Source organism: Papaver somniferum, chromosome 2, assembly GCF_003573695.1.
Source record: "Papaver somniferum cultivar HN1 chromosome 2, ASM357369v1, whole genome shotgun sequence".
NCBI lineage: Eukaryota > Viridiplantae > Streptophyta > Magnoliopsida > Ranunculales > Papaveraceae > Papaver > Papaver somniferum.
Window position 1 is genome coordinate 140,747,651 of NC_039359.1, and position 19,777 is coordinate 140,767,427.

At 36.4% G+C, this 19,777-nt stretch overlaps 2 protein-coding genes and 1 long non-coding RNA gene across 3 annotated transcripts; 2 read left to right on the forward strand and 1 right to left on the reverse strand.

Moving 5' to 3' along the window:
* Positions 1-3,609: 3,609 nt before the first annotated feature.
* Positions 3,610-6,093, reverse strand: LOC113349290. Its single transcript, XR_003360061.1, has 3 exons — positions 5,871-6,093; positions 4,243-4,440; positions 3,610-3,815 (listed from the first exon to the last, which is right to left on the reverse strand). It is a non-coding gene; the product is annotated as an uncharacterized LOC113349290 (long non-coding RNA).
* A 4,796-nt stretch (positions 6,094-10,889) lies between these two features.
* Positions 10,890-12,603, forward strand: LOC113352088. Its single transcript, XM_026595959.1, has 4 exons — positions 10,890-11,117; positions 11,293-11,470; positions 11,567-11,650; positions 11,795-12,603. Exons 1-4 carry the CDS (start codon positions 10,890-10,892, stop codon positions 12,601-12,603), a joined length of 1,299 nt encoding a protein of 432 aa, XP_026451744.1.
* A 1,398-nt stretch (positions 12,604-14,001) lies between these two features.
* Positions 14,002-15,896, forward strand: LOC113354036 (purine permease 3-like). The gene is made up of 2 exons (XM_026597488.1): positions 14,002-14,852; positions 15,500-15,896. Exons 1-2 carry the CDS (start codon positions 14,382-14,384, stop codon positions 15,881-15,883), a joined length of 855 nt encoding a protein of 284 aa, XP_026453273.1. The 5' UTR covers positions 14,002-14,381; the 3' UTR covers positions 15,884-15,896.
* The last annotated feature ends 3,881 nt before the right edge of the window (positions 15,897-19,777 follow it).

Consider the following 19,777-nt stretch of genomic DNA (forward strand, 5'->3'; position numbering starts at 1 on the left):
TCGCTCAAATCCAGTATTTCTTCTCATCATCTCGAAGAGAGCGAAAAGACGAAGCGAGTGGCGAACGAATTAGTCATTCCAGCCTTGAATGAGAGAATTATGTGCAAAAATCTTGTTAGTTCTAGAACAAGAATGAAAATTGAACTGTCAGTCTCGCATGCCCGACAGTTGAACTGAGATATGCATTTCAGCAGGTGGCCCTCATCCATTCTACGGGTGTCTATAGCTATTCCACTTATATGGACCAAAACCCAGTCGAGAGGAAGAACAGTTTTTCCTCAAATTCTCTTCTTCATTTCTACCCCTTCCTGGTTCTCTACTGTTGTGTGAGATGAGATCGTGTTAATGGTGAGATTGTTGATGTCGTAGTAATTTGAGATAGGTCTTTCTGAGATCGTAAATCAAGATGGAGGAGCAACAGCTGCTGCTGTTGATTGTTGGATTAGAAGCCTGAACCTGGAAGTTAGATCTGCTGGTAGTTGATGCTGTTGATTTGAGAAAGTTGTTGGTCGAGAAATCAGGATTATGAAGATGGGGTTTGCTTTAATTCTTCTGGTGGTGGTTTGAATTGGATTCTGTGAGCAAGGAAGATAAATTAGGGTTTGGTGGTTGGTTCTGTGAGTTTGAAGAAGAAATTAAGATGGCAGTGTTGACGAGATTTGGTAGTGCTGAGTTAGTTGGTGGTCTGGTGAACTTGCAGGATAAGAATGAAGAAGAAATGATGCTGATGCTCATAGGACCTGGTGGCTTGATTGAGATTGTGACAAGAGATGGAATTGGCCTGAGCTGGGTATTGAAGGTGGTGATTATAAGGGTTTACATCATGTGATGTTGGTGGATAAGACTGAGATGAAGCTAAGAATGAATGTGATGCTGCAGGTTGTGCTTTGGGCTTGAGGCCCAGGTGTATGTTGCTGCTGTTACAGATGGGAAGATGAGCAAATGGCAGTGGCTAGGGCTGTGTTGGTGTTCTTGCAGATGAAGATTACAAGGGTTGCTGTTCATGTCATGGATGAAGATTTGGCAAGATGCCGATGCTGCCAGAACAGGGAGAAGAACTGTGGCTTGAATGGTGGTAGTTCTGTTGCTGCAGCTGGAGTCACAGGTGATAATGGTGCTGAAGCTAAGCAGGTGCAGTTTAAGTTGGTATTGCAGCTGGAAACTGGTGCACAAGTAGGAAATGGAATCGATCCGAGTCAATGAAACGGTGTTGTTGCTGTTGGCTTGCAGAGAATGATTAGTAGCTGGGTACTGGTGGTGCAGCTTTTATTGAGCTGAACAACTGGTACTGTTGTTATGTTATGAAGAATTGCAGGAAACTGGTGGTTGATTCTACGGAGATCTGGCTGGAGTTGGTCGTGCTAATGGTGCTGTGCAGCTGAAGCTGATCTTGAGAGGGAATTGCAGTTGCAGTCAATAAAACCCTTTGCACATGGAGCCACAGGCGAGTATGAGATATAGTTGTTGTTGCTGCTCGAGGTTATATTGCAGCTGAGATTGAGACGATGCTGCAGGAAAGGATGCAGTGGTAAGCTTGGTGAGAGTTGTAGGAAGAACATGAGATGCAGTTGGTCTTGATGGGTGATGTTTCGACTGTGATGCTGAGATAATGGAGCCGGGAGTATATGGGTCTGAGCTACAAAAGACATGAGCTGAGTTATGTGGCAGAATGAGTTGCAGGCTTGCAGCTGCAATTGCAATTGCAGTGAACCCAAGAACAAGGAGGAATAGGTGAGGAGTAACAGATATGCTGGTAATGAAATTGAATTGGCACTTGAAACGGCAGAGATTGCAGGGAATGAACAAAAGAGGTTAAGCTGGTCGTGGTCCTGGTGAAGTTAAGTATGGCAGTGAAGAGGGTGGTGGCTGGAATGCAGACAAGAAAGTGCAGTGTTAGTGCTTGAAATGGTTGCAGGTGAAGGCTTGCAAAGCAGTGATGACAGTTTTGGTTATGCATCAAATGCAGAATTGCAGCAGTTGCAGAAGCAGATTGAATGAATGAGTGTGAATGGTACGATGTGAGTTTATGGCCTGAGCTGGGATGAGCTGGGATTGGCCTGCATAAGAATTCCAGAACTGCAGAAATTGTGCGAAAACACAGCGAGAATGGTGAACCGGTGAGCATAGGCCGGGTTGTCGGATGTTAGAGATTAGAGCATGGATCATAAAGTTTGAGTCAATCATAAAGATAGAACCAGTCTGATGCGGAATTTGACGGCAGGATATATGTGTTTGGAGTCGCGCTATTGGGCACGTTTCCGCAAGAACAAGAAATTGGCTTAGATGATTTCTGTGGATGTATGGACTGCAGAGAAGAAGAGTTGAGTTGCTGGAATTATATATTTTTCAGATGACAGTTTACAATGACTCAGGTGACGGAGAACATTTTCAGATAACCGGATTCCGGCAATGGTGACCGGGAACCAGTAATGACGTCATCAATCCGACGACCCAGTTTTGCACCCAGAATTTCCAGAGGAGATGTTTTAACTCATGGGCTCGGTGGACCACGTGGAGATGGACTTTTGAGAAGAATGAGGCGTGACCTAATTGAAAAAGAGTATCCTTTATGGAAATTCAGAAACACATAAAAGAGAAGACTTTTCTCTGTATCATGATATCTTATCTTCTTCTCTACTTTTTATTTTAGGATTTAGAAACATGAAAACTTTTCTCTATCTTCTTGTTATGAACTCCATGAACATGAGTAGTTAATTTTATTATTGGTTTATGGATTAAGTTGATTTTACATAACATGATTTTGGGTTTAATGAATTAGTTTTGTCTCATATTTATCGTTCATGATTCTCTGAAAATATAGTTGTATGATTGGCGTATTACAACATGATTGAGTATTTGTTTTGTCAAGTTGAAAATTGGTAGAACTCATATTCATATCTATAGCTAGTTTAGGATTAATCATCGAGCGATAATCCTTGAACACAAGTAGCATAAATATGGTTATAGCCTATAGTGATATATCCTTGTAATCATATGAGAACCATGACCTTTGTTCGAATTGTTTGCGCAATATATTTCAATTGCATTGATTAGCCTAATTTCATGAATCTTAATGTTCCATGGGAATTGAACTTGATTAGCGCAAGGCGTTAGGTTATTATTTTGGTAGAATTTCATACTTGCATCGTTTTACATGTATGTGTGATGATAAGAGGAAATTGCGGGATATTCTTTCGACAAGGTATCTTAGGGCTTTTGATAATAAGAGATTAAATATCAATTCTAGTTATTAAGACAATAACATGTTAGTGAATGAAAACGAAATCCCTGACCAATACTTTCACATATTTGATTTGCGTGATTTATTTCTTTGCTTTGCTTTTATTTTAGTATACTTTTATAAAAATTAGAAAATCCCCCTTGCTTTATATAGGAAACCGAAACATATTGACAACCTAGTCCTTTCTGTGGGAACGATCTTTTCTTGCCCTTGCTTCATTATATATTTTGAGTAGTAAGAAAGTGTAATTATTTTTGACGCCTACGACAGCGATCAAGACGAAACCTTGAGAAGCCATCTATGACATGTAAGCATTTGAATCCATCAATGCTAGGATGCTCGCTGTTTCAAGAGATACAAAGTAGAGATCAGAAAGGTCTAGTTTTAGTTTGATTCGCCTGTACAAGTGTACATAATCATCTACTTCAGTTTAAGTATATACAATTATCATAATGTGGCACCTCAAGTTGGTTCACAAATACCAAAAACAGATGATGAAAATATTCACTTCAAAAGGTAAGTAATATTTCGATGCTGAAACTCCGTAATGGGGATCCGTTCTTCTTTGGAGTACCTGTTTCCATATTACAGTTCCCAATTATTAAAATCATTTCTAACATGTGAAATCATAATTTCTTTGACATGTCCAGAGTAGTAACTAATATTCCTACGAAAACAAAGTGCATAGTAATGAAGACCAAAATGAGAATAATAGTTGTTGTTGTATCTCTCATCAAATGTGGAAACTAAGTGGTTGAAATTGGAAGTTGCCTGCAATATCATGTCGGTATCTGTTGATTTACATGATTTACGTAACTGCACCAATTCATGATACCAGCAGGTAGAAATTGCAATATCATGTCAGTATCTAGCGATGACTGTACCAAAGAAAAGACCCCAAAACTTGCCCATTAACCTGCTGATCCGCAGGATTTACATAACTGCACCAAACCATGATACCAGCAGGTAGAAATTGCACTTAAATGGTGTAACGAGCATACCTCCATGGTAGGCTATTCTCACAAAAGCGAGAAATTCCATTCATTACTGATAATGTGTCAATGTGGATGTTAGCTGTTTACTTCTTGTACTCAGTTTCAGTTTCAGTTTTATGTTTGCTGCATAAGTGTGAAATACTTTAGATGATGATGCACAAGCTTTCAGCAAGCTCTTGATTTTTACTAAACTGCCAAAGACACCTTAAGCACATAGAAGTTAAGTCAGAAAAACAGAACGATTCAACTGAAACCGACCTATACAAAACATTACAAACTGTTACACAAGTCGGACATGTCTCAAATCGCAAAAATCTAACTGTTACACAAGCCACAGATAAATACACCTCAGAAGCATATGCTCAAAGTAACATCCATTTCTAGGATGCCATTGTGACTAAACACCTAATGGGTTGTTTATGGTGCCTAGTATCTGTCCCCTGCCAGTCCAAATGATGCTAAGAGTGAATTACTTAAGTTCCTTGTATGAAGTGTGACACATTTTACTTGTAAGCAAAATCAGTTAACTACTAACATGAATCACATACTGATCAAACATCAACAAAATATACAACGCAAAAGCAAGATAGGGCAACTCCAATCTCAAAAAACAACAGATTCTTCAAAATGGAATTTTCGGGAATGTTTGGTCTCAGATGTGCTTTGTGAAAATCTAATAACAACGCAGAAATAAGTAATTATTCCTTGATGATAAGTGTATTGCATTGTTTCGCATACTGAACAAATGGACCAAGATAACGCGGTCAACAAAACGGCTTTGTAAGGTACTACCAAATGTATATTTGTAGGACTAAGCTAATACCAGTTCACCAACAAAAGTGCAGCTATGCAAGATGGACACATAACAAAAGCCAAACATATATCCAGATGAACTGTGCAAGATGGGCTCTTAACCCCACATAACAAAATCTACGAGTATCTTATAATACCATAAACATCAAGCATTTAAATGACTGCTAACATTACATCAATGCTAAACAAATAGGGAAGTAGAACCCCTATTCTGTGAGAAAACCTCCTGAATGATCAATAGCACTAAGTAATGAAATCATCTACTTACCAATTAGTCCTACTGTCCTAGAAGACAAATAGAAAACACCAAGAAAAGAAGAAACTATACTTTTCTTCCATTGAGCACAATATTCATCACCACCAATATTAACCAAATAAGAACCAGTAATCGTAGTCCAACCTCATTTTCATTAATAATTAAAAAGAATCTATGTTTTTAATCTTCCATGCTTGAATTTTCTTACAAATGAAACATGAGCATCTACAGTAGCATACTGAAATTGATCGATACTTAGATTCCTAGGTTCCAATTACTCCTACCAGTAAGAACATCTAATTTCACACCATTGAAACCAAGATAAGCCTTAACCAAGTTTTCCACGAAACCACTTGATGACTCACTTTCAAGTCTAAACTTACTCAGATTTAATCAGTATGGAAACAAATAATTGATGTTCTGACATCAAAAGCTAATGTTTTACCTTTCAAACATGAACATTTAACTGAAAAATAGTAGGCATCTACTCAAACAGGTAATGGTGAGTTAACATGTACCTGTAACGTTGATCAATTTGCAGCAAAAAATAAGATTGAAATCGTACCTTCAATATCAAAACAAGAACACCCAAAATCCCCTTTTCGATTATTCTCAAATCCCAATTGGAATTGACCACCAACACCTTTCTTTCTCTGATCTAGAATCGGAAATTTAGATTAGGATTCATGATTTCGAAACCCATACTCTGATTCTTCAATTTCGACACGAACCCTAACTTCTCTGTTGAATTTCTCCTCTCTCAGTTTATGGCTGAAGAAGAAAGAAGAACTTAGAAGAAGGGGGGAAAAAACAAAAAGAGGTTCCCGGGATTCGAACCCGCAACCTTTAGTTGACTTTAGCCTGGGTTTTACTAAACTACCCCTCAACGATTACAACATTTCCAACCTTCGTGTCCTTTTTTTTTCTGCCCATGAAATTTACTTGGTTACCCTTATTTTGTGTTGTATTTACAGTAGTTTTAATGGGAAATGAAAACATGGAGGGACTCTTTAGTCCTTTCATTGTTGATTGAAAATAGTTTGGGACACCAAAATCCAATCTTTTTTGTCAATTGATGATGACTTAGGATTTACAAAAAAGTGGCCATATAAAGGTCCTTCCTCGCTTCGCTCGGTCGGCCTAATAAGTGGTACATTGTCACTCAAAAGGCGATGTTGTCAAGATAAGCATTTTTATAAGTATGTGTGGACATTACCAAAAAGGCGCCAAATGTGCGGGTAGCAGAAAACAACGTGTTAAAATCTGTGTATTAAAAGGAAAAAAAGTTTAAAGTTTGAGAACAACACCGCACTGCGAACATCCCCTTCAATGCTTTTCATTTTTTTTTTCCTTTTTTTACTCGGTCAATAAAATCCATTAAAAATAATAATATGTACGGAGTTCAGTTCATGTCAATCTAGCTAGCCAAATAGGCCGTCTAAACTACCACAGCCGCATGTCAATCTGTTTTCATGACTTAATTTGTCTTCTGTTTCTTGCTAGTAAAATTTTGATTTAACTTTAGAATTTGTTCGATATAAACTATAAGTGGATAATATTTTCTCCTTGATGTGTTTACAGATTGTGATATCCCATTTGGTGTTTATTATGTTTGCTGATGTGATTCAGGCGTTTGCAAAGTTGTTAAGATGCTTTTTGAAGCTATTGTGATTCCACTGTATGTCAATCTTGTTCTTCTGGAAAAACTTCACTGCCGAGTCACTACAACGATTCAGTGGTTTGGAGGATACCGCGTTCAAAGGAAATTCAAATTTCAAAAAAGTCGTTACAAAATCTTTCCGATTTTTCTTCTCGTAATTATCGGAGGAAGTCACATCTATTCTGTTAACTTTCCTAAACTACATTCTCTATTCACCGAGAATAACCAGTCAATAATAATCTCTCAATTACAAGATATCTGGATGAATATCTCTCAAAAATCAAATCAACCCCATATTTTTCTAGGTTTTATCTTCTTTATAAGGCCAAATCAAAACATTGTTATCAATATTGAGTACAATAAGAATAATTACAGAGAATTTCTTCACTCAACAATGGCTGAGGGGGGTGAGAAATCAATTTCTGATTTAGCTAATATGTTTATGCAAGCTTCTCTTGATTTAGGTGATATTGAAGAAGTTATTTATCATCAATCGGATGATGTTGAAGAAAAACCAGATGGTGAGGAAGAAATCAGTCTCATTGGAAAAATCATAACTGAAGGAAAAATGGGTATTAAAACAATTGAGAAAAACATTGGTTTCACATGGAATTTCATTCCTGAAGGTGGGATTAAGGTTTTTGAATTAGAATATAATATCATTGAGTTTCGTTTCAAGGATAAAGATACTATGAAGAAAGATTTTGATTCTCGACCCTGGAGTATTAATGGTTTTCTTATTAATCTGAGGCTCTATAACTCTGAAGTGATTTATCAAAAACTTGATTGGAGCAAGCAATGTTTCTGGATTCAAATTAAAAAGATTCTTCCAAAGCACATGAATGTCAAAGCACTAACAAAAATTGGAAAAATTATGGGTGAAGTCTTAGCAATTATACCAGAAGATGGTGTTCCTGTTGAGGGTGAACCTGTGAAAGTTTGTGTTCAAGTTGATATTAACTACCCTCTGAGAAGAGGTGTGATGTCAAAAACTAATGTTGGATCAACTCGCTGGATTAAGTTCTTTTATGAGATCAAGCAGCCACATAAGATATGTCCAAGTTGTTATAGCCTAAATCACACCAAACAAGCATGTAAAGTTGTTGCGGATTACTTAGCTAAGGCTCATGCTAAGCCTCACTATTTGGGAGAGCTAAAAATGGGTGCAAGGAAGAAGACTGTGATTGCTAGGGGTGAAGATCAAGTTCCTGAAGCTGTTCAGAAGAAGAAAGTTAAGGGGAAGGTTTTCGTACCACCAAAAGATGGTTATGTGATAGCTTCTACTTCCATGACTAGTGAAGATAAAGAAACTGATATTGTGGAGGAAAGACTTGGAAAGAGGCAGAGAAGTGAAATTCCAATTATTCATGTTTTGGAACATGAAGTTGTTACTGGCAACTTTGTGGAATCACAGACAACTGACATAATCACATCAAGGGATTTGCAAACTGGAAGCACTGTAGGAGCTAAGGTAACACATGTTTCTTTCATCTCTTTGGTTGATTTATGTTTTTACATTTTAAAATGAAGATCATTTCTTGGAATGTGCAAGGTATTGCTAACAGTTTTACTAAACAAAAATTTCAAAATTTCATTAAAACTCAAAATCCTGATTTTATTTTTCTTTGTGAAACTAAGATTGATGAAAGTAGGATGATCTCAATAGCTCAGTCAGTCAACTTTCTCGATTATACTTGTATTGATAGAGTGGGTATAGCTGGTGGATTAATTCTTATGTGGAAGGATGGTATAGATGTTGAAATTATAGGTTGTGAAAACAATATGATTCATGTAGTTATTCAGCTAGATCCTAGTAAACCCAAATCCCTAGTTACTTTCATGTATGGATCAACTTATATTGATCCCAAGAAAGCTCAATGGGATTTTTTAGCTGAATTTAGTTATGATATTCAACAACCTTGGTTAGTTTTAGGGGATTTAAACTTCCATCTAGATAGGAATAATAATACCTCTGATAAATGGGTTCAAACAAAAGTTAATGATACAGGTTTAATTGATATTGGATATGAAGGAAGAGATTACACTTGGACTAGTAACTCTTATGGAACTGGGAGTAGAAAAGTTAGATTGGATATGGCTCTTTGCAATAATGATTGGGGTCTTAGTTTTTCTTCTGCTAAATTACTTCATTTAAATTTCTTTACTTCAGACCACTGCCCTATTTTGCTTATGATTGATCCCATTCCTAAACATCTTTGGAAGCCGTTTAAGTTTTTCAGGACTTGGATTGGTCATAATGGTTTTAAAGATCAACTTGAGCTTTCTTGGAATTTAGAATTTCAAGGTAGTCCTGCTCATCAACTCAAGCAAAAGCAACATAGTGCTAGAATAACTTTGTCTCAGTGGAATAGGATGGAATTTGGTGACATTCACAAAAATATTAAAAATCTTCAGGAAGATCTGGAAACTGCACAAATGAAGCCTATTCTGATACCCAGCATGATAGACTTAAGTTTATTACCAATGAGTTAGAAAAATGATATAATATTCAGTCTGAATTTTATAGAGAAAATTCTAGAGATAAAACTGGCTTGGATTTGGATAATAATACTAGATTTTTTCATACTGTGGTCAATAAAAGAATGCATACTAATTCTATTAATGTGCTTTGTGATTCCAATGGCAATTGGTTAAGGGATATAATTGATATTAGTAATTTACTTACTACTCATTTTAGTAAAGTTGCTAGTACTTCAAATCCTGTTTTTACTAATGTTGTTTTTGATGTGATTCCTAGTATCATCACTGAGGAAGAAAATGTTGTTTTAAGTATCGTTCCTACTGATATTGAAATTAAGAATGTTGTTAAGAGCATGCCTTCCTGAAGCTCTCTTGGTCCTGATGGGTTTCAAGATGGTTTTTACCAAACTCAGTGGCAGCTAGTTGGTAAGGATATTATTGAAGTAGTTAAAAGGTTTTTCAATGTGGTCACATGCCTAGGAGCCTAAATAAGACTTATATTTCACTTATTCCCAAGTTTAAAAGTCCTAAATTGCCATATGAATTTAAACCCATAGGTTTGTGCAATGTTTCCTATAAGATTATTTCTAAAATCTTAGCAAATAGAATAAAACCTTTATTGAAAAAACTGATTTCTCCTTATCAAGCTGCTTTTGTCCCAGGAAGGGAAATTCATGACAATATTATTATTGCTCATGGAATGATCCATTCTATGAAGCATAAGGAAGGTTACTCTGGAACTATGGCACTTAAACTTGATCTGTCAAAAGATTTTGACATACTTGAATGGAGTTTTCTTAATGGTGTGTTACTGAAATTTGGTTTAAATGCTGATTTTTGTAATCTTATCATGAAATGTTTGACTACTACCAGTATTAGTGCTTTATTGAATGGTTCTCCTTGTAATCAATTTGAGCCAACTAGACGTATCAGACAAGGAGATCCCTTATCTCCTTATCTCTTTATCTTAGCTATGGAATTCCTTTCTAGGTCTCTATTAATAGCTGAGTCTAATAAAACTATTACTGGAATTAAAGTGTCTACGAAAGCTCCACCTATTGACCATTTGCTTTTTGCAGATGACATTCTAATTTTTGGTCAAGCTGATATGCAACATGTTAATGATATACTAAAGATTTTGCAGAACTTTGGTAATCTTTCGGGACAAATGCTTAACTTTGATAAGTCGTTTGTGTATTTCAGTCATAACCTTAGCCCTGATTACTGTGATTTTATTGCAACAGCTCTTAACATGTCTATTGTCACAGATTCTGAGAAATATTTGGGTGCTCCTTGTTACTAGGACATTCTAAGATATAATCCTTTGATCCCATTGTGCAGTCTTTTGAATCTAGGCTTAAGAATTATCTGAGTATCACTCTTAATCAAGATGGCAGGTCTACCTTGATTAAATCTGTTTTAAATTCTTTACCCACTTATCAAATGTCTTGTTTCAAAATTCCTACAACTCTTCTTTATAAGCTTGATTCTCTTCAGCTGGATTTTTGGTGGGGGCATAAGGCAGGTAAAGGCATTAAATTTGTAGGTTGGGACAGTATAAATAAGTCTAAGGAGATGGGAAGGTTAGGATTTAGGGATCTTGAAACCTTTAACACTGCTCTCATCTGCAAACTTGTTTGGAAAATTGCTACAGAAGATGAGGAATTGTGGGTGCAAATTAAGTGCTAAGTATTTTAAGGATTGCAACATTCTCCATTTGGAAAAGATTAATGAGAGTTGTTCTTGGATTTGGAGGGGAATTTATAGGTGTATGCAAATCATAAATGAAAACAACTTTTGGGCTATTAGGTGTGGAACTAAAACTAAAATTTGGCTTGATTGCTAGGTGATTGGTCTAGACCATCCTCCTTTACCAGCTGAAGGTTTGGTCAATACTGTTTCTTTTTCCTATGTTTTTGATATTTTTATTGAGAATACTAGATCCTGGAATGCTCACTTAATCTATTATCTTTTTAATGAGGATTGTGCTAATAAAATACTTGCAATGAATGTACCTGTGACTGGTAAGGATTCTCTAATTTGGTTACCAAACAGGAAAGGACAATTCACTGTCAAAAGTGTTTACAATGTGCTCTCCAAAAGAACTAACTTTTCTGCAGGTTCCATTACGGTCCCAACTCAGGTTTGGAAATCACTCTGGAAAGTTAAACTTCCTCATAAGATTAAAATTTTCACTTGGAAATGTATCTGAGACATAATCCTAACTAGAGACAAGCTTTCTAGATACAAAAATGGCATTGAGGTTCACTGCAGTTTATGTAATCATGTTGTTGAATCTAGTGATCATCTTTTCCTAAATTGTCCTTATGCTAGATCTATTTGGTTAGCTGTTACTATTAATGTGACTACAATCTTAGCTCAGCATGGCTCTTTCAGAAAGTGGGTTCTTTCTTGGTTCTCAGTTAGTGCAAACTTAGTTTTTGACTCAGGCATTACTAGAGATGATATAAACAAAACCCTTATGGTAACTGCATGGACCATTTGGAAGGACATATGCACTAAAGTATTTCAGAATAAGGATCCTAACAGGGACAGTTCGGTTGGAGGTATTAACAATCTTACTGTTATGAATGTTCATAATTCAAGTATAAATAATTTTCTTTTGCATGTTCAAAGATGTAAGCCTCCTGAGACTGGTTTCTTCAAAATCAACTTAGATGCTTCTTTTAAACATCTTAACTCTCAAGGTGGAATTGGTTTAATTGTAAGGGATTTTGCAAGTACCTGTTTTGGAGTGCAAGGGGAATACTTTGATGGAGGAATGAAACAAGGGATTGAAGTAGAGGAGCTAGAGTCCAGGGCTATGCTAGCAGCTGTTACTTTGGCAGATATGAAGAATTTCAATAAAGTTATTTTTGAGAGTGATAGTGAGGTAGTTATTAAGTCAATCAATGAGAAAACTTCATATGTTCATTGGATGAACCAACATTTCATTTTAGACATTAAGTATTTGCTTGGTAGATTAGAGGATTGGAAATGCATCTCTGTTAAAAGAGAGGCAAATGGTGTTGCAGATAAACAAGCTAAGAAAGCTAGAACATCTAAGTCACACTTTATTTTTCAGTCTGCTCTTCCACATGATATAAAAGAGTGGATTGATAAAGATAACCATGTAACATCTTCATCCTATCAATAAAATCCTTTTTGCATAAAAAAAAAAACTACCACAGCCTAATTGAAGTAATAGTAAACGCTGCCAGACCACTCCATAACCGGAATGAATGCCGGCCTATCCTCATAAAATTCATAAATAATCTCGGCCAACAAACATGCTTGTTTACCCAAGGTATTTATAGCAAAATTAGCCTCTATGTAACTATGAACATAGCAGATATTACAACCCTTTCTATACATTGGATGAATCAGGGGATTATAGAAGAAAAAAAGCACTTGCTTAAAAGTTATTTTGGTAATATGAGTACTGTTTGTTATGATAAAAGAACTAGAAACTATGTATCTCATGTAATAACGAACAAAGTTAGAACTGAAAAATCCTCTTTTGACTTTTCTGATATCATCCCAGAACTGTCAATCTGGTGTTATGTTCAGCAAACTAATCAATGAACACCGCACTGCATGTACGAGTAGGTACGTGTTTTGTGTTACTCCCTCTGTTTCTAAAAGACCGTCCTCTATTCCATTTTGGTCTGTTTCAAAATTGTGTCTAACTTCTGTTTATAGTCGTATTTTTTCAATGAACTCTCTAACATACCCTTAAATCTTTTATACTGATAAAAAAAAATTAATGGGACCCAATCTAAAATATTAAATAAATTTCTATAATTAAGGAAATAGGGGTATATATACATGGGAGAGGATCTTTGGAATTTAAGTTAAAATCTTGTTTCCATGGTGAGCATATACTGAGAAGAGGAAACAATCCAGATTTTCGTTTTGAAGCGAACTTTGATTTTTAAATTTCAATGTTCCCACTCAATTTCGCATCTATAGTTTCACGCACGAGGGATTTTTTTTTCTTTTTTGAAGCAGCAGGAGGAAAATCTTCTTTGCCGCACAATATTCATAATATTTTCTCTTTTATTTTAGTGATACTGTTTCCATAATTCAGATATGTTTTAATACTTTTTTTATTTCCTATGTACAATTCCATATCAATTTTTGGTAATTTTTATTACTAACATTTTAATTGAACTAAATTAGGCATGTACTTAAGGGTAGGCATATAAATTACTATGGTCTTTTTAATATCTTGACAAAGTCAAACCGGACTATCTTTGTGAAACGGAGGGAACATACGACATTAATAGGCATAGTATCGTAACGCACAGTATGATTAGCACGAAACACACACCACAATATGTTGAGAAAGCACGACGCAACATGCATAAACCACGTACTACATAATGTATTAACAATACGGATCTACGGCTACATTAATAAACTACAAAGACATCTTTCATGTGGAAAGTTTACATAGGCCTACTCGTGGTGCATGTATCGACATGGAATATATATATACCCAAATTAATCACAAACTTTTAAGAGAACACAATACATCCAAAGATATCAAGCTTAGGAAAAGAGAGAATATCTTCTTCCATTCCATGGATATAGAAGCAGTCTCCACCAACGAGGGAGCAGCAACGAAGTACAACCATGGAGCAAATCATCAAAGCAACCTAATAGTACCAGATGATCATGAAGATGTTCTTCAAAATACAGCCAACCCCATTACTCAAAAAAGAGTGATAAAATGGAAACTCCTCATATTATTCTGTTTCTTTTCTGCTTCCGGTAACCTAGGAGGACCCATGTTACAGAGACTATATTTCACTCAGGCGGAGGCCGTAAATGGCTTTCGAGTATGATACAAACCGCTGGGTTTCCGGTGTTAGTAGCTCCACTTTCTTATATCTACATGAAGAAAGTAAATGGACCATCCTATGATTCTTCATGATGGAACCAAAATTGTTCATATATAGTGCAATAATTGGAGCTGTGATGGGATCGGATAACTACATGTACTCAGCTGGTCTCTTTTATCTTCCTGTCTCAACTTCATCATTATTGTCTTCTACTCAACTTGCTTTTACAGCAATATTTGCTTTCATAATTGTGAGACAGAAATTCACTTTTTATTCGTTCAACTCAGTAGTTCTGATGACTCTTGGATCCGTTGTTTTGGCGTTGAATACTAGTGGTGATAAACCTCCTGGAACTACTCAGCAACAATATTACCTTGGATTCTTTTTAACTCTTGCCGGTGCTGCTTTAGCAGGGCTTTGCATGCCTTTGATTGAACTTGCTTATGGGAAAAGTAGTAAACCCATCACATATTCTGTTGTGATGCAGTTTCAGTTTGTTTTGAGCTTATTTTCTACTCTTGTTTGCATGATTGGGATGGCCATCAACAACGATTTCAAGGTACTTTGCTCTTTTTCTCTCTCGATCGGTCGAGAAAGATTATGCTAATTTGGTTTAAGTAGTCTTTTTGTCATTTGAGGAAATCAGAGTTTTCGAACGTAGATGATAAATATTAACTATTAACGACCGATTAATTGAATCATTTACTAGAGAGTGCTCATTTGTTGTTTATAAACTCATTGATTGATGTGATTTAGGGGAATGCAAAGGCACCCATTGTTTGCCCCATCAGTTGGCTGAACGGGCAAGAGGAGCTAGATCTAGTTGAGTGTTCTGGGCAACTGGCCTGATAAAAAAATTATTTGGTCTCACAGAGACGGGGGCCAAGAGGGTATCAGCACTCCTTTTGAAGTTCCATTTCCGTGTGCTAAATAATGGAGAACATTGTCTCTTTTCATGATGTAGGGAAAATCATACAGATATCAATGGACAATAGTATATTCAATAACACCGTATGATCCATGGGGATGTCGTACAAGTATATATATGTGTGTATAACAGATACTGAAACTGACCTAATATCGAGACATTTATTTTTGAATATTGGTAGGAAATTTTCTTTAGCTCCAGGCCTCTAGCAAGCTATAATCAATTCCCCAAAACGGTAAGTTGCACCATTTTTAAATTGTCTTTTCTTGTTATTGCAGGTTATTCCAAGAGAGGGAAGAAATTTTGGTTTAGGTGAAAGGAGGTATTATTTCCTGATAGTTGCAACTGCAATTGTCTGGCAATTACTCAACGTAGGGTTTTTGGGAATCATCTACTGTACATCATCTCTTTTCGCTGGAATTTTCAATACATGTTTACTCCCATTCAGTCAAGTTGCTGCAACAATTGCCTTCCACGAAAAATTTACTGGTCAAAAAGGAATGCCACTTGCATTATGTTTGTGGGGTTTCGTTACTTACTTTATAGGGGAATACAAGAAAACAAAGAACCCACACCCCATTGCTTATGATGATAATGCCGAGGAATTAAAAGAGAAGTTAGATCGGCTTACCGATAGTAATACTACGGAAGGAAAGCCATAAATCGGAATCTAGAATTGTGCACCCCTGAATTGGGTAATTCATTTTAAGAAGTTTACCTTTGCATTGGAAATGCGAAGAAAAAAAACAATGTAGTGTTTCTAGAATCAATCTATCAATGAAAATACGGTATTCATGGGTGCACTTCGGTTTTTAGGAGTGCAGTGCGCACAATATTTACGTAGTATTTTACGTAAGATAACTATAGCTTGATTTGTATTTCAGGTTAATATAAATAAGTGTCTCATTTTCGTTTCCTGTGGTGTTACCCTAAGAAGTAACAAAAACACATATGTAACAGATCTGAGTCTTGATCCTTATTCGCGTATCTTCTTTTTCCTGTTTCTTCATGTGTACACTAAGATCAAGTAATATTAGTGAAACTTCGTTGACTTGGTTCAAAAGTTAAGAACTTCATGCCATGAAACTCAGATGACAGAGAGTAACAACTCATGCATTCCAGTGCCACAACATTGTCATTTGCGATACAATTTTGATATATGCATGATTTACTTTGATCAATTCTGTTATGCACCATTCTGAAAACTTTTAGGAGGCTGCTAGATCAGTGGGCGGGTCAAAGTATGACGTAAAGAAGAATAGTAGTGTTGCTAAAAGTAATAGGGCATAATGAATTGTGATCATCACGAATGCGCACCAAAAATTTTAAGATGGCCCCGGGAAAAAATTGTGATTGCAAATGGAATATTTTACACTTGCCCCAAAAAAATTATAGTACAGTTTTCTCCCCTTGTGGTGTGTCTTTCCTTCTTTTCTTATTTTAGTTACTCTCGCATACAATTTACAACTTAAAGGAATTGTAGACCATGCTTAAACATTGAAACATACAATATGGAGATAGTTGTACATTTTTATTTTATTGGTGCATCTTTCCTCATTTAATTTTGTTTTATTCTGACCAAAAGAATTTTACCAAAACTCAAACCAACACCACAAGGTTACAACCCAAGAGCTAAACAGAACTAGACTCCCGTATTGGGCAGCCCAATACAACTACGGGTGATGGTGTTTACAGAAAAAAAAATAAAATAACGAGGCATTGATTTGTAACCTTTTTCCTCTGGCTAAACTAGCACCTTCTTTAGCTAACCTGTCAACTTTCCTCATTCAAATTACTTACTTCTGTATGCATGTTGCAGATTTGCAAATTGATCAAAAACAACGGTAAAACATGCTAGTATTATGCATGAAATGATGAAAAGGACAAATTATATGGATGGATGTTTCTGTAGGAGTGGAATATCGCACAAATAATAAGTATGCGAAGTAAGAATTATCTGATGTAAGCGAGGACTATCGCACATGGCAAAGTTGAAGTGACGTATTGGGTGATGTCAGCAAAGTCACGAGTAAAGTGTGATGTTCTATGCGAAGTATAAGCTGTGCGAGAATGAGTGAGTGTAAATAAGCGAATGTATCGCACAATGATTCCGAAAATAGTGGATCTCTTAGCTGTCATCCACTATGAGGAATCACTATATAAAGGAAAGAGGTCATCATGTAGGAGAGAGATCTTTTAGTGTGTGTGAGACAAGAAACTAGGAGAGAGAAAGTTTATTTGGAGAGCAAGTAAAGTCATTGTAAAGTAATTGTTATCCATTGTATCCAATTATTATTCTTGAAAATTAATAAAGAATTCATTATGATTACTTGAGTGATTATTTTAGATACATTGGGGTGTGGTTGTAGGTTTTCCTGCAACTACATTTTTGGCGCCAGAAACAGCTTTGGGTGATAAATCCTGGTAGTAAATTCATCGAATCTTGGAAAAAGTAAGATCTGGAAATTGAAGATGGAGAGACATGTATCTACTATTAAACAGAGAACAACAACCAGAAGGAGCAATAGAATTGCTGAAAGAAGAACAATTACAAATCTTGATCAACAAGACGAAAGAGTAAGAGAAAATCAAGGAAACGAAAATCCAATTGGACTTCAGCGTGAACAAGAGCGGAATAATGATATTGATTATAATAGAGTGAGTGTTCACAAGTTCAACTGAAGAGGAAACACAAAGAACTGGGGATACATGAAGAATTGAGGGGAATGATGAGAATATGACAATTGCAGATCTTAGACAAAGATTGATTGCAGAACGACAAAGAGAAGGTGAAGAGCGTGCAAATTTGATACGTCAGAATGATGAATTAAGAGAAGAGAACCTTAGATTGCAAGAACAGAGATCGAGAAGTGTCACACGATCTAGGTCGAGATCAAGCAGGAGTTCATCAAGGCAAAGTCGATCCAATCAAGAAGATACTAGGCGAAGAAAACACATGGAAGCTATTGAAGAAAACATGCAAGTAGATGATAATCCACAGGACCAACAAAGGAGAAGGAATGTAGCTCAAGATTTGGGAACTAATCAATATGAGCATCCGCATGAACTTCTACATCGCACACATAATAATTTTGAAAGAGAACAAGGGGTTCTGAGGCAATGACAGATGATATTGCATGGAAGAGAAATGTTAAGAGCAGAGAACGAACACGAAAGGGAAGCTACTCGTGTGAGGAATGAAAGAGACATACAAAGAAGAAGGGAAGAAATTGAAGAGAGAGAATTGCAAGAAGCATTACGTCAAAATAATCATGATAATCGAGTAAGGCGGCGCGAACGTCATCGCATGGATGATATAGAGCAAGGCTGGGTTGCACCACAAGAAAGAGGAATGTCAATACATCGACATGATCGCACAGGTGAAGAGGAACGACATGATAGATCACATATCGAAACGAACATTGACAGGCGTAGGAGAAGAAGAGAAGAAGCTGAAGAATATGAGATACAAGAGGCAATACGCCAGAATAATCATGAGAATAGACTGAGACAAGCAAGTTTAAAAATACCTATGCGCGAAAATATAGATCAAAGCTCCAGTGAAGAAATTCTTAAAGAAATGGCGGAATTAAGAGAAATGATGACTGCGAAAAGAAATGGTGGAATGAGACAACTAGAGGAAGTAGTGGAGGAAGCTGGGAAAACTCCCTTTACAAAGAATATTCAAAGGGAAGTGATACCGTCTAAGTTCAGTTTACCAACATTCACTAGCATATTTGATGGAAGCGCCTGTGCAATACAACATGTGAAAGCTTACACATGATCTCTGTTGCAGTGGGAAAACAATGACGCAGTAATGTGTAAATATTTTGCTGCGAGCCTGGCAGGGGAAGCTCTGAAATGGTATGAAGGACTACCAATAGAATCCATTGGATCATTCCAACATTTACAGAACGTCTTTTTAGGACAATATATTAGCAATAATATGTCAAGACCAGGAATTGAGACGGCATTCGGACTTCGCAGAAGAAATGAGAGTTTACGTCATCTAACAACAGGTTGGAGAACCATGTGCGGCGAAATGGGAAGACGAGTGGATGAGCGACACCTTATTCTTTCATTTATCAATGCTCTCTTCACTACAGATTTATTATATACACAAATCTTTAGGATAAAGGATACAATAACAATGTCAGAGCTGCGCGAATTTCAAGAGGAGTACATAACACTTGAGGAGAAACAAAGAGATATGGATTCGTACCCAGTTGCAGTACCTGATACGAAAGGTGGAAATGCAAGTTTACACCCAAGACTGACAAATGTTGTTGCGAGTACGTCGCAGGGAAATCGAGGAAGGAATATTACAGAAATGGAACAAAAACTAATAGCCATGGGTAGTGCAGATCAAGCAAAATTTGACAAAGAGTATAAAGACAGACAATTTCAAAATCATGGAGGTAATAATAAGATTCAAAGAATGGATCATCACCCAGAAAGTTCAGAGGGTCAACAACCATATTATAATAAAAGACAAGGAACTGGGAGGATATTATGGGAACAAATAAACCCGCCGAAGCTGAACACTACAGTAGATA

Excerpts from the sequence above, each read along its gene's own strand:
- LOC113352088 (XM_026595959.1), top strand. The coding sequence starts at position 10,890 with ATGTCTTGTTTCAAAATTCCTACAACTCTTCTTTATAAGCTTGATTCT. Across the intron at positions 11,118-11,292 it reads CAGAAGATGAGGAATTGTGG|GTGATTGGTCTAGACCATCC; the intron begins GTGCAAATTAAG and ends CTTGATTGCTAG. Across the intron at positions 11,471-11,566 it reads AATGAATGTACCTGTGACTG|GTTCCATTACGGTCCCAACT; the intron begins GTAAGGATTCTC and ends ACTTTTCTGCAG.
- LOC113354036 (XM_026597488.1), top strand. The coding sequence starts at position 14,382 with ATGATGGAACCAAAATTGTTCATATATAGTGCAATAATTGGAGCTGTG. Across the intron at positions 14,853-15,499 it reads CCATCAACAACGATTTCAAG|GTTATTCCAAGAGAGGGAAG; the intron begins GTACTTTGCTCT and ends TTGTTATTGCAG.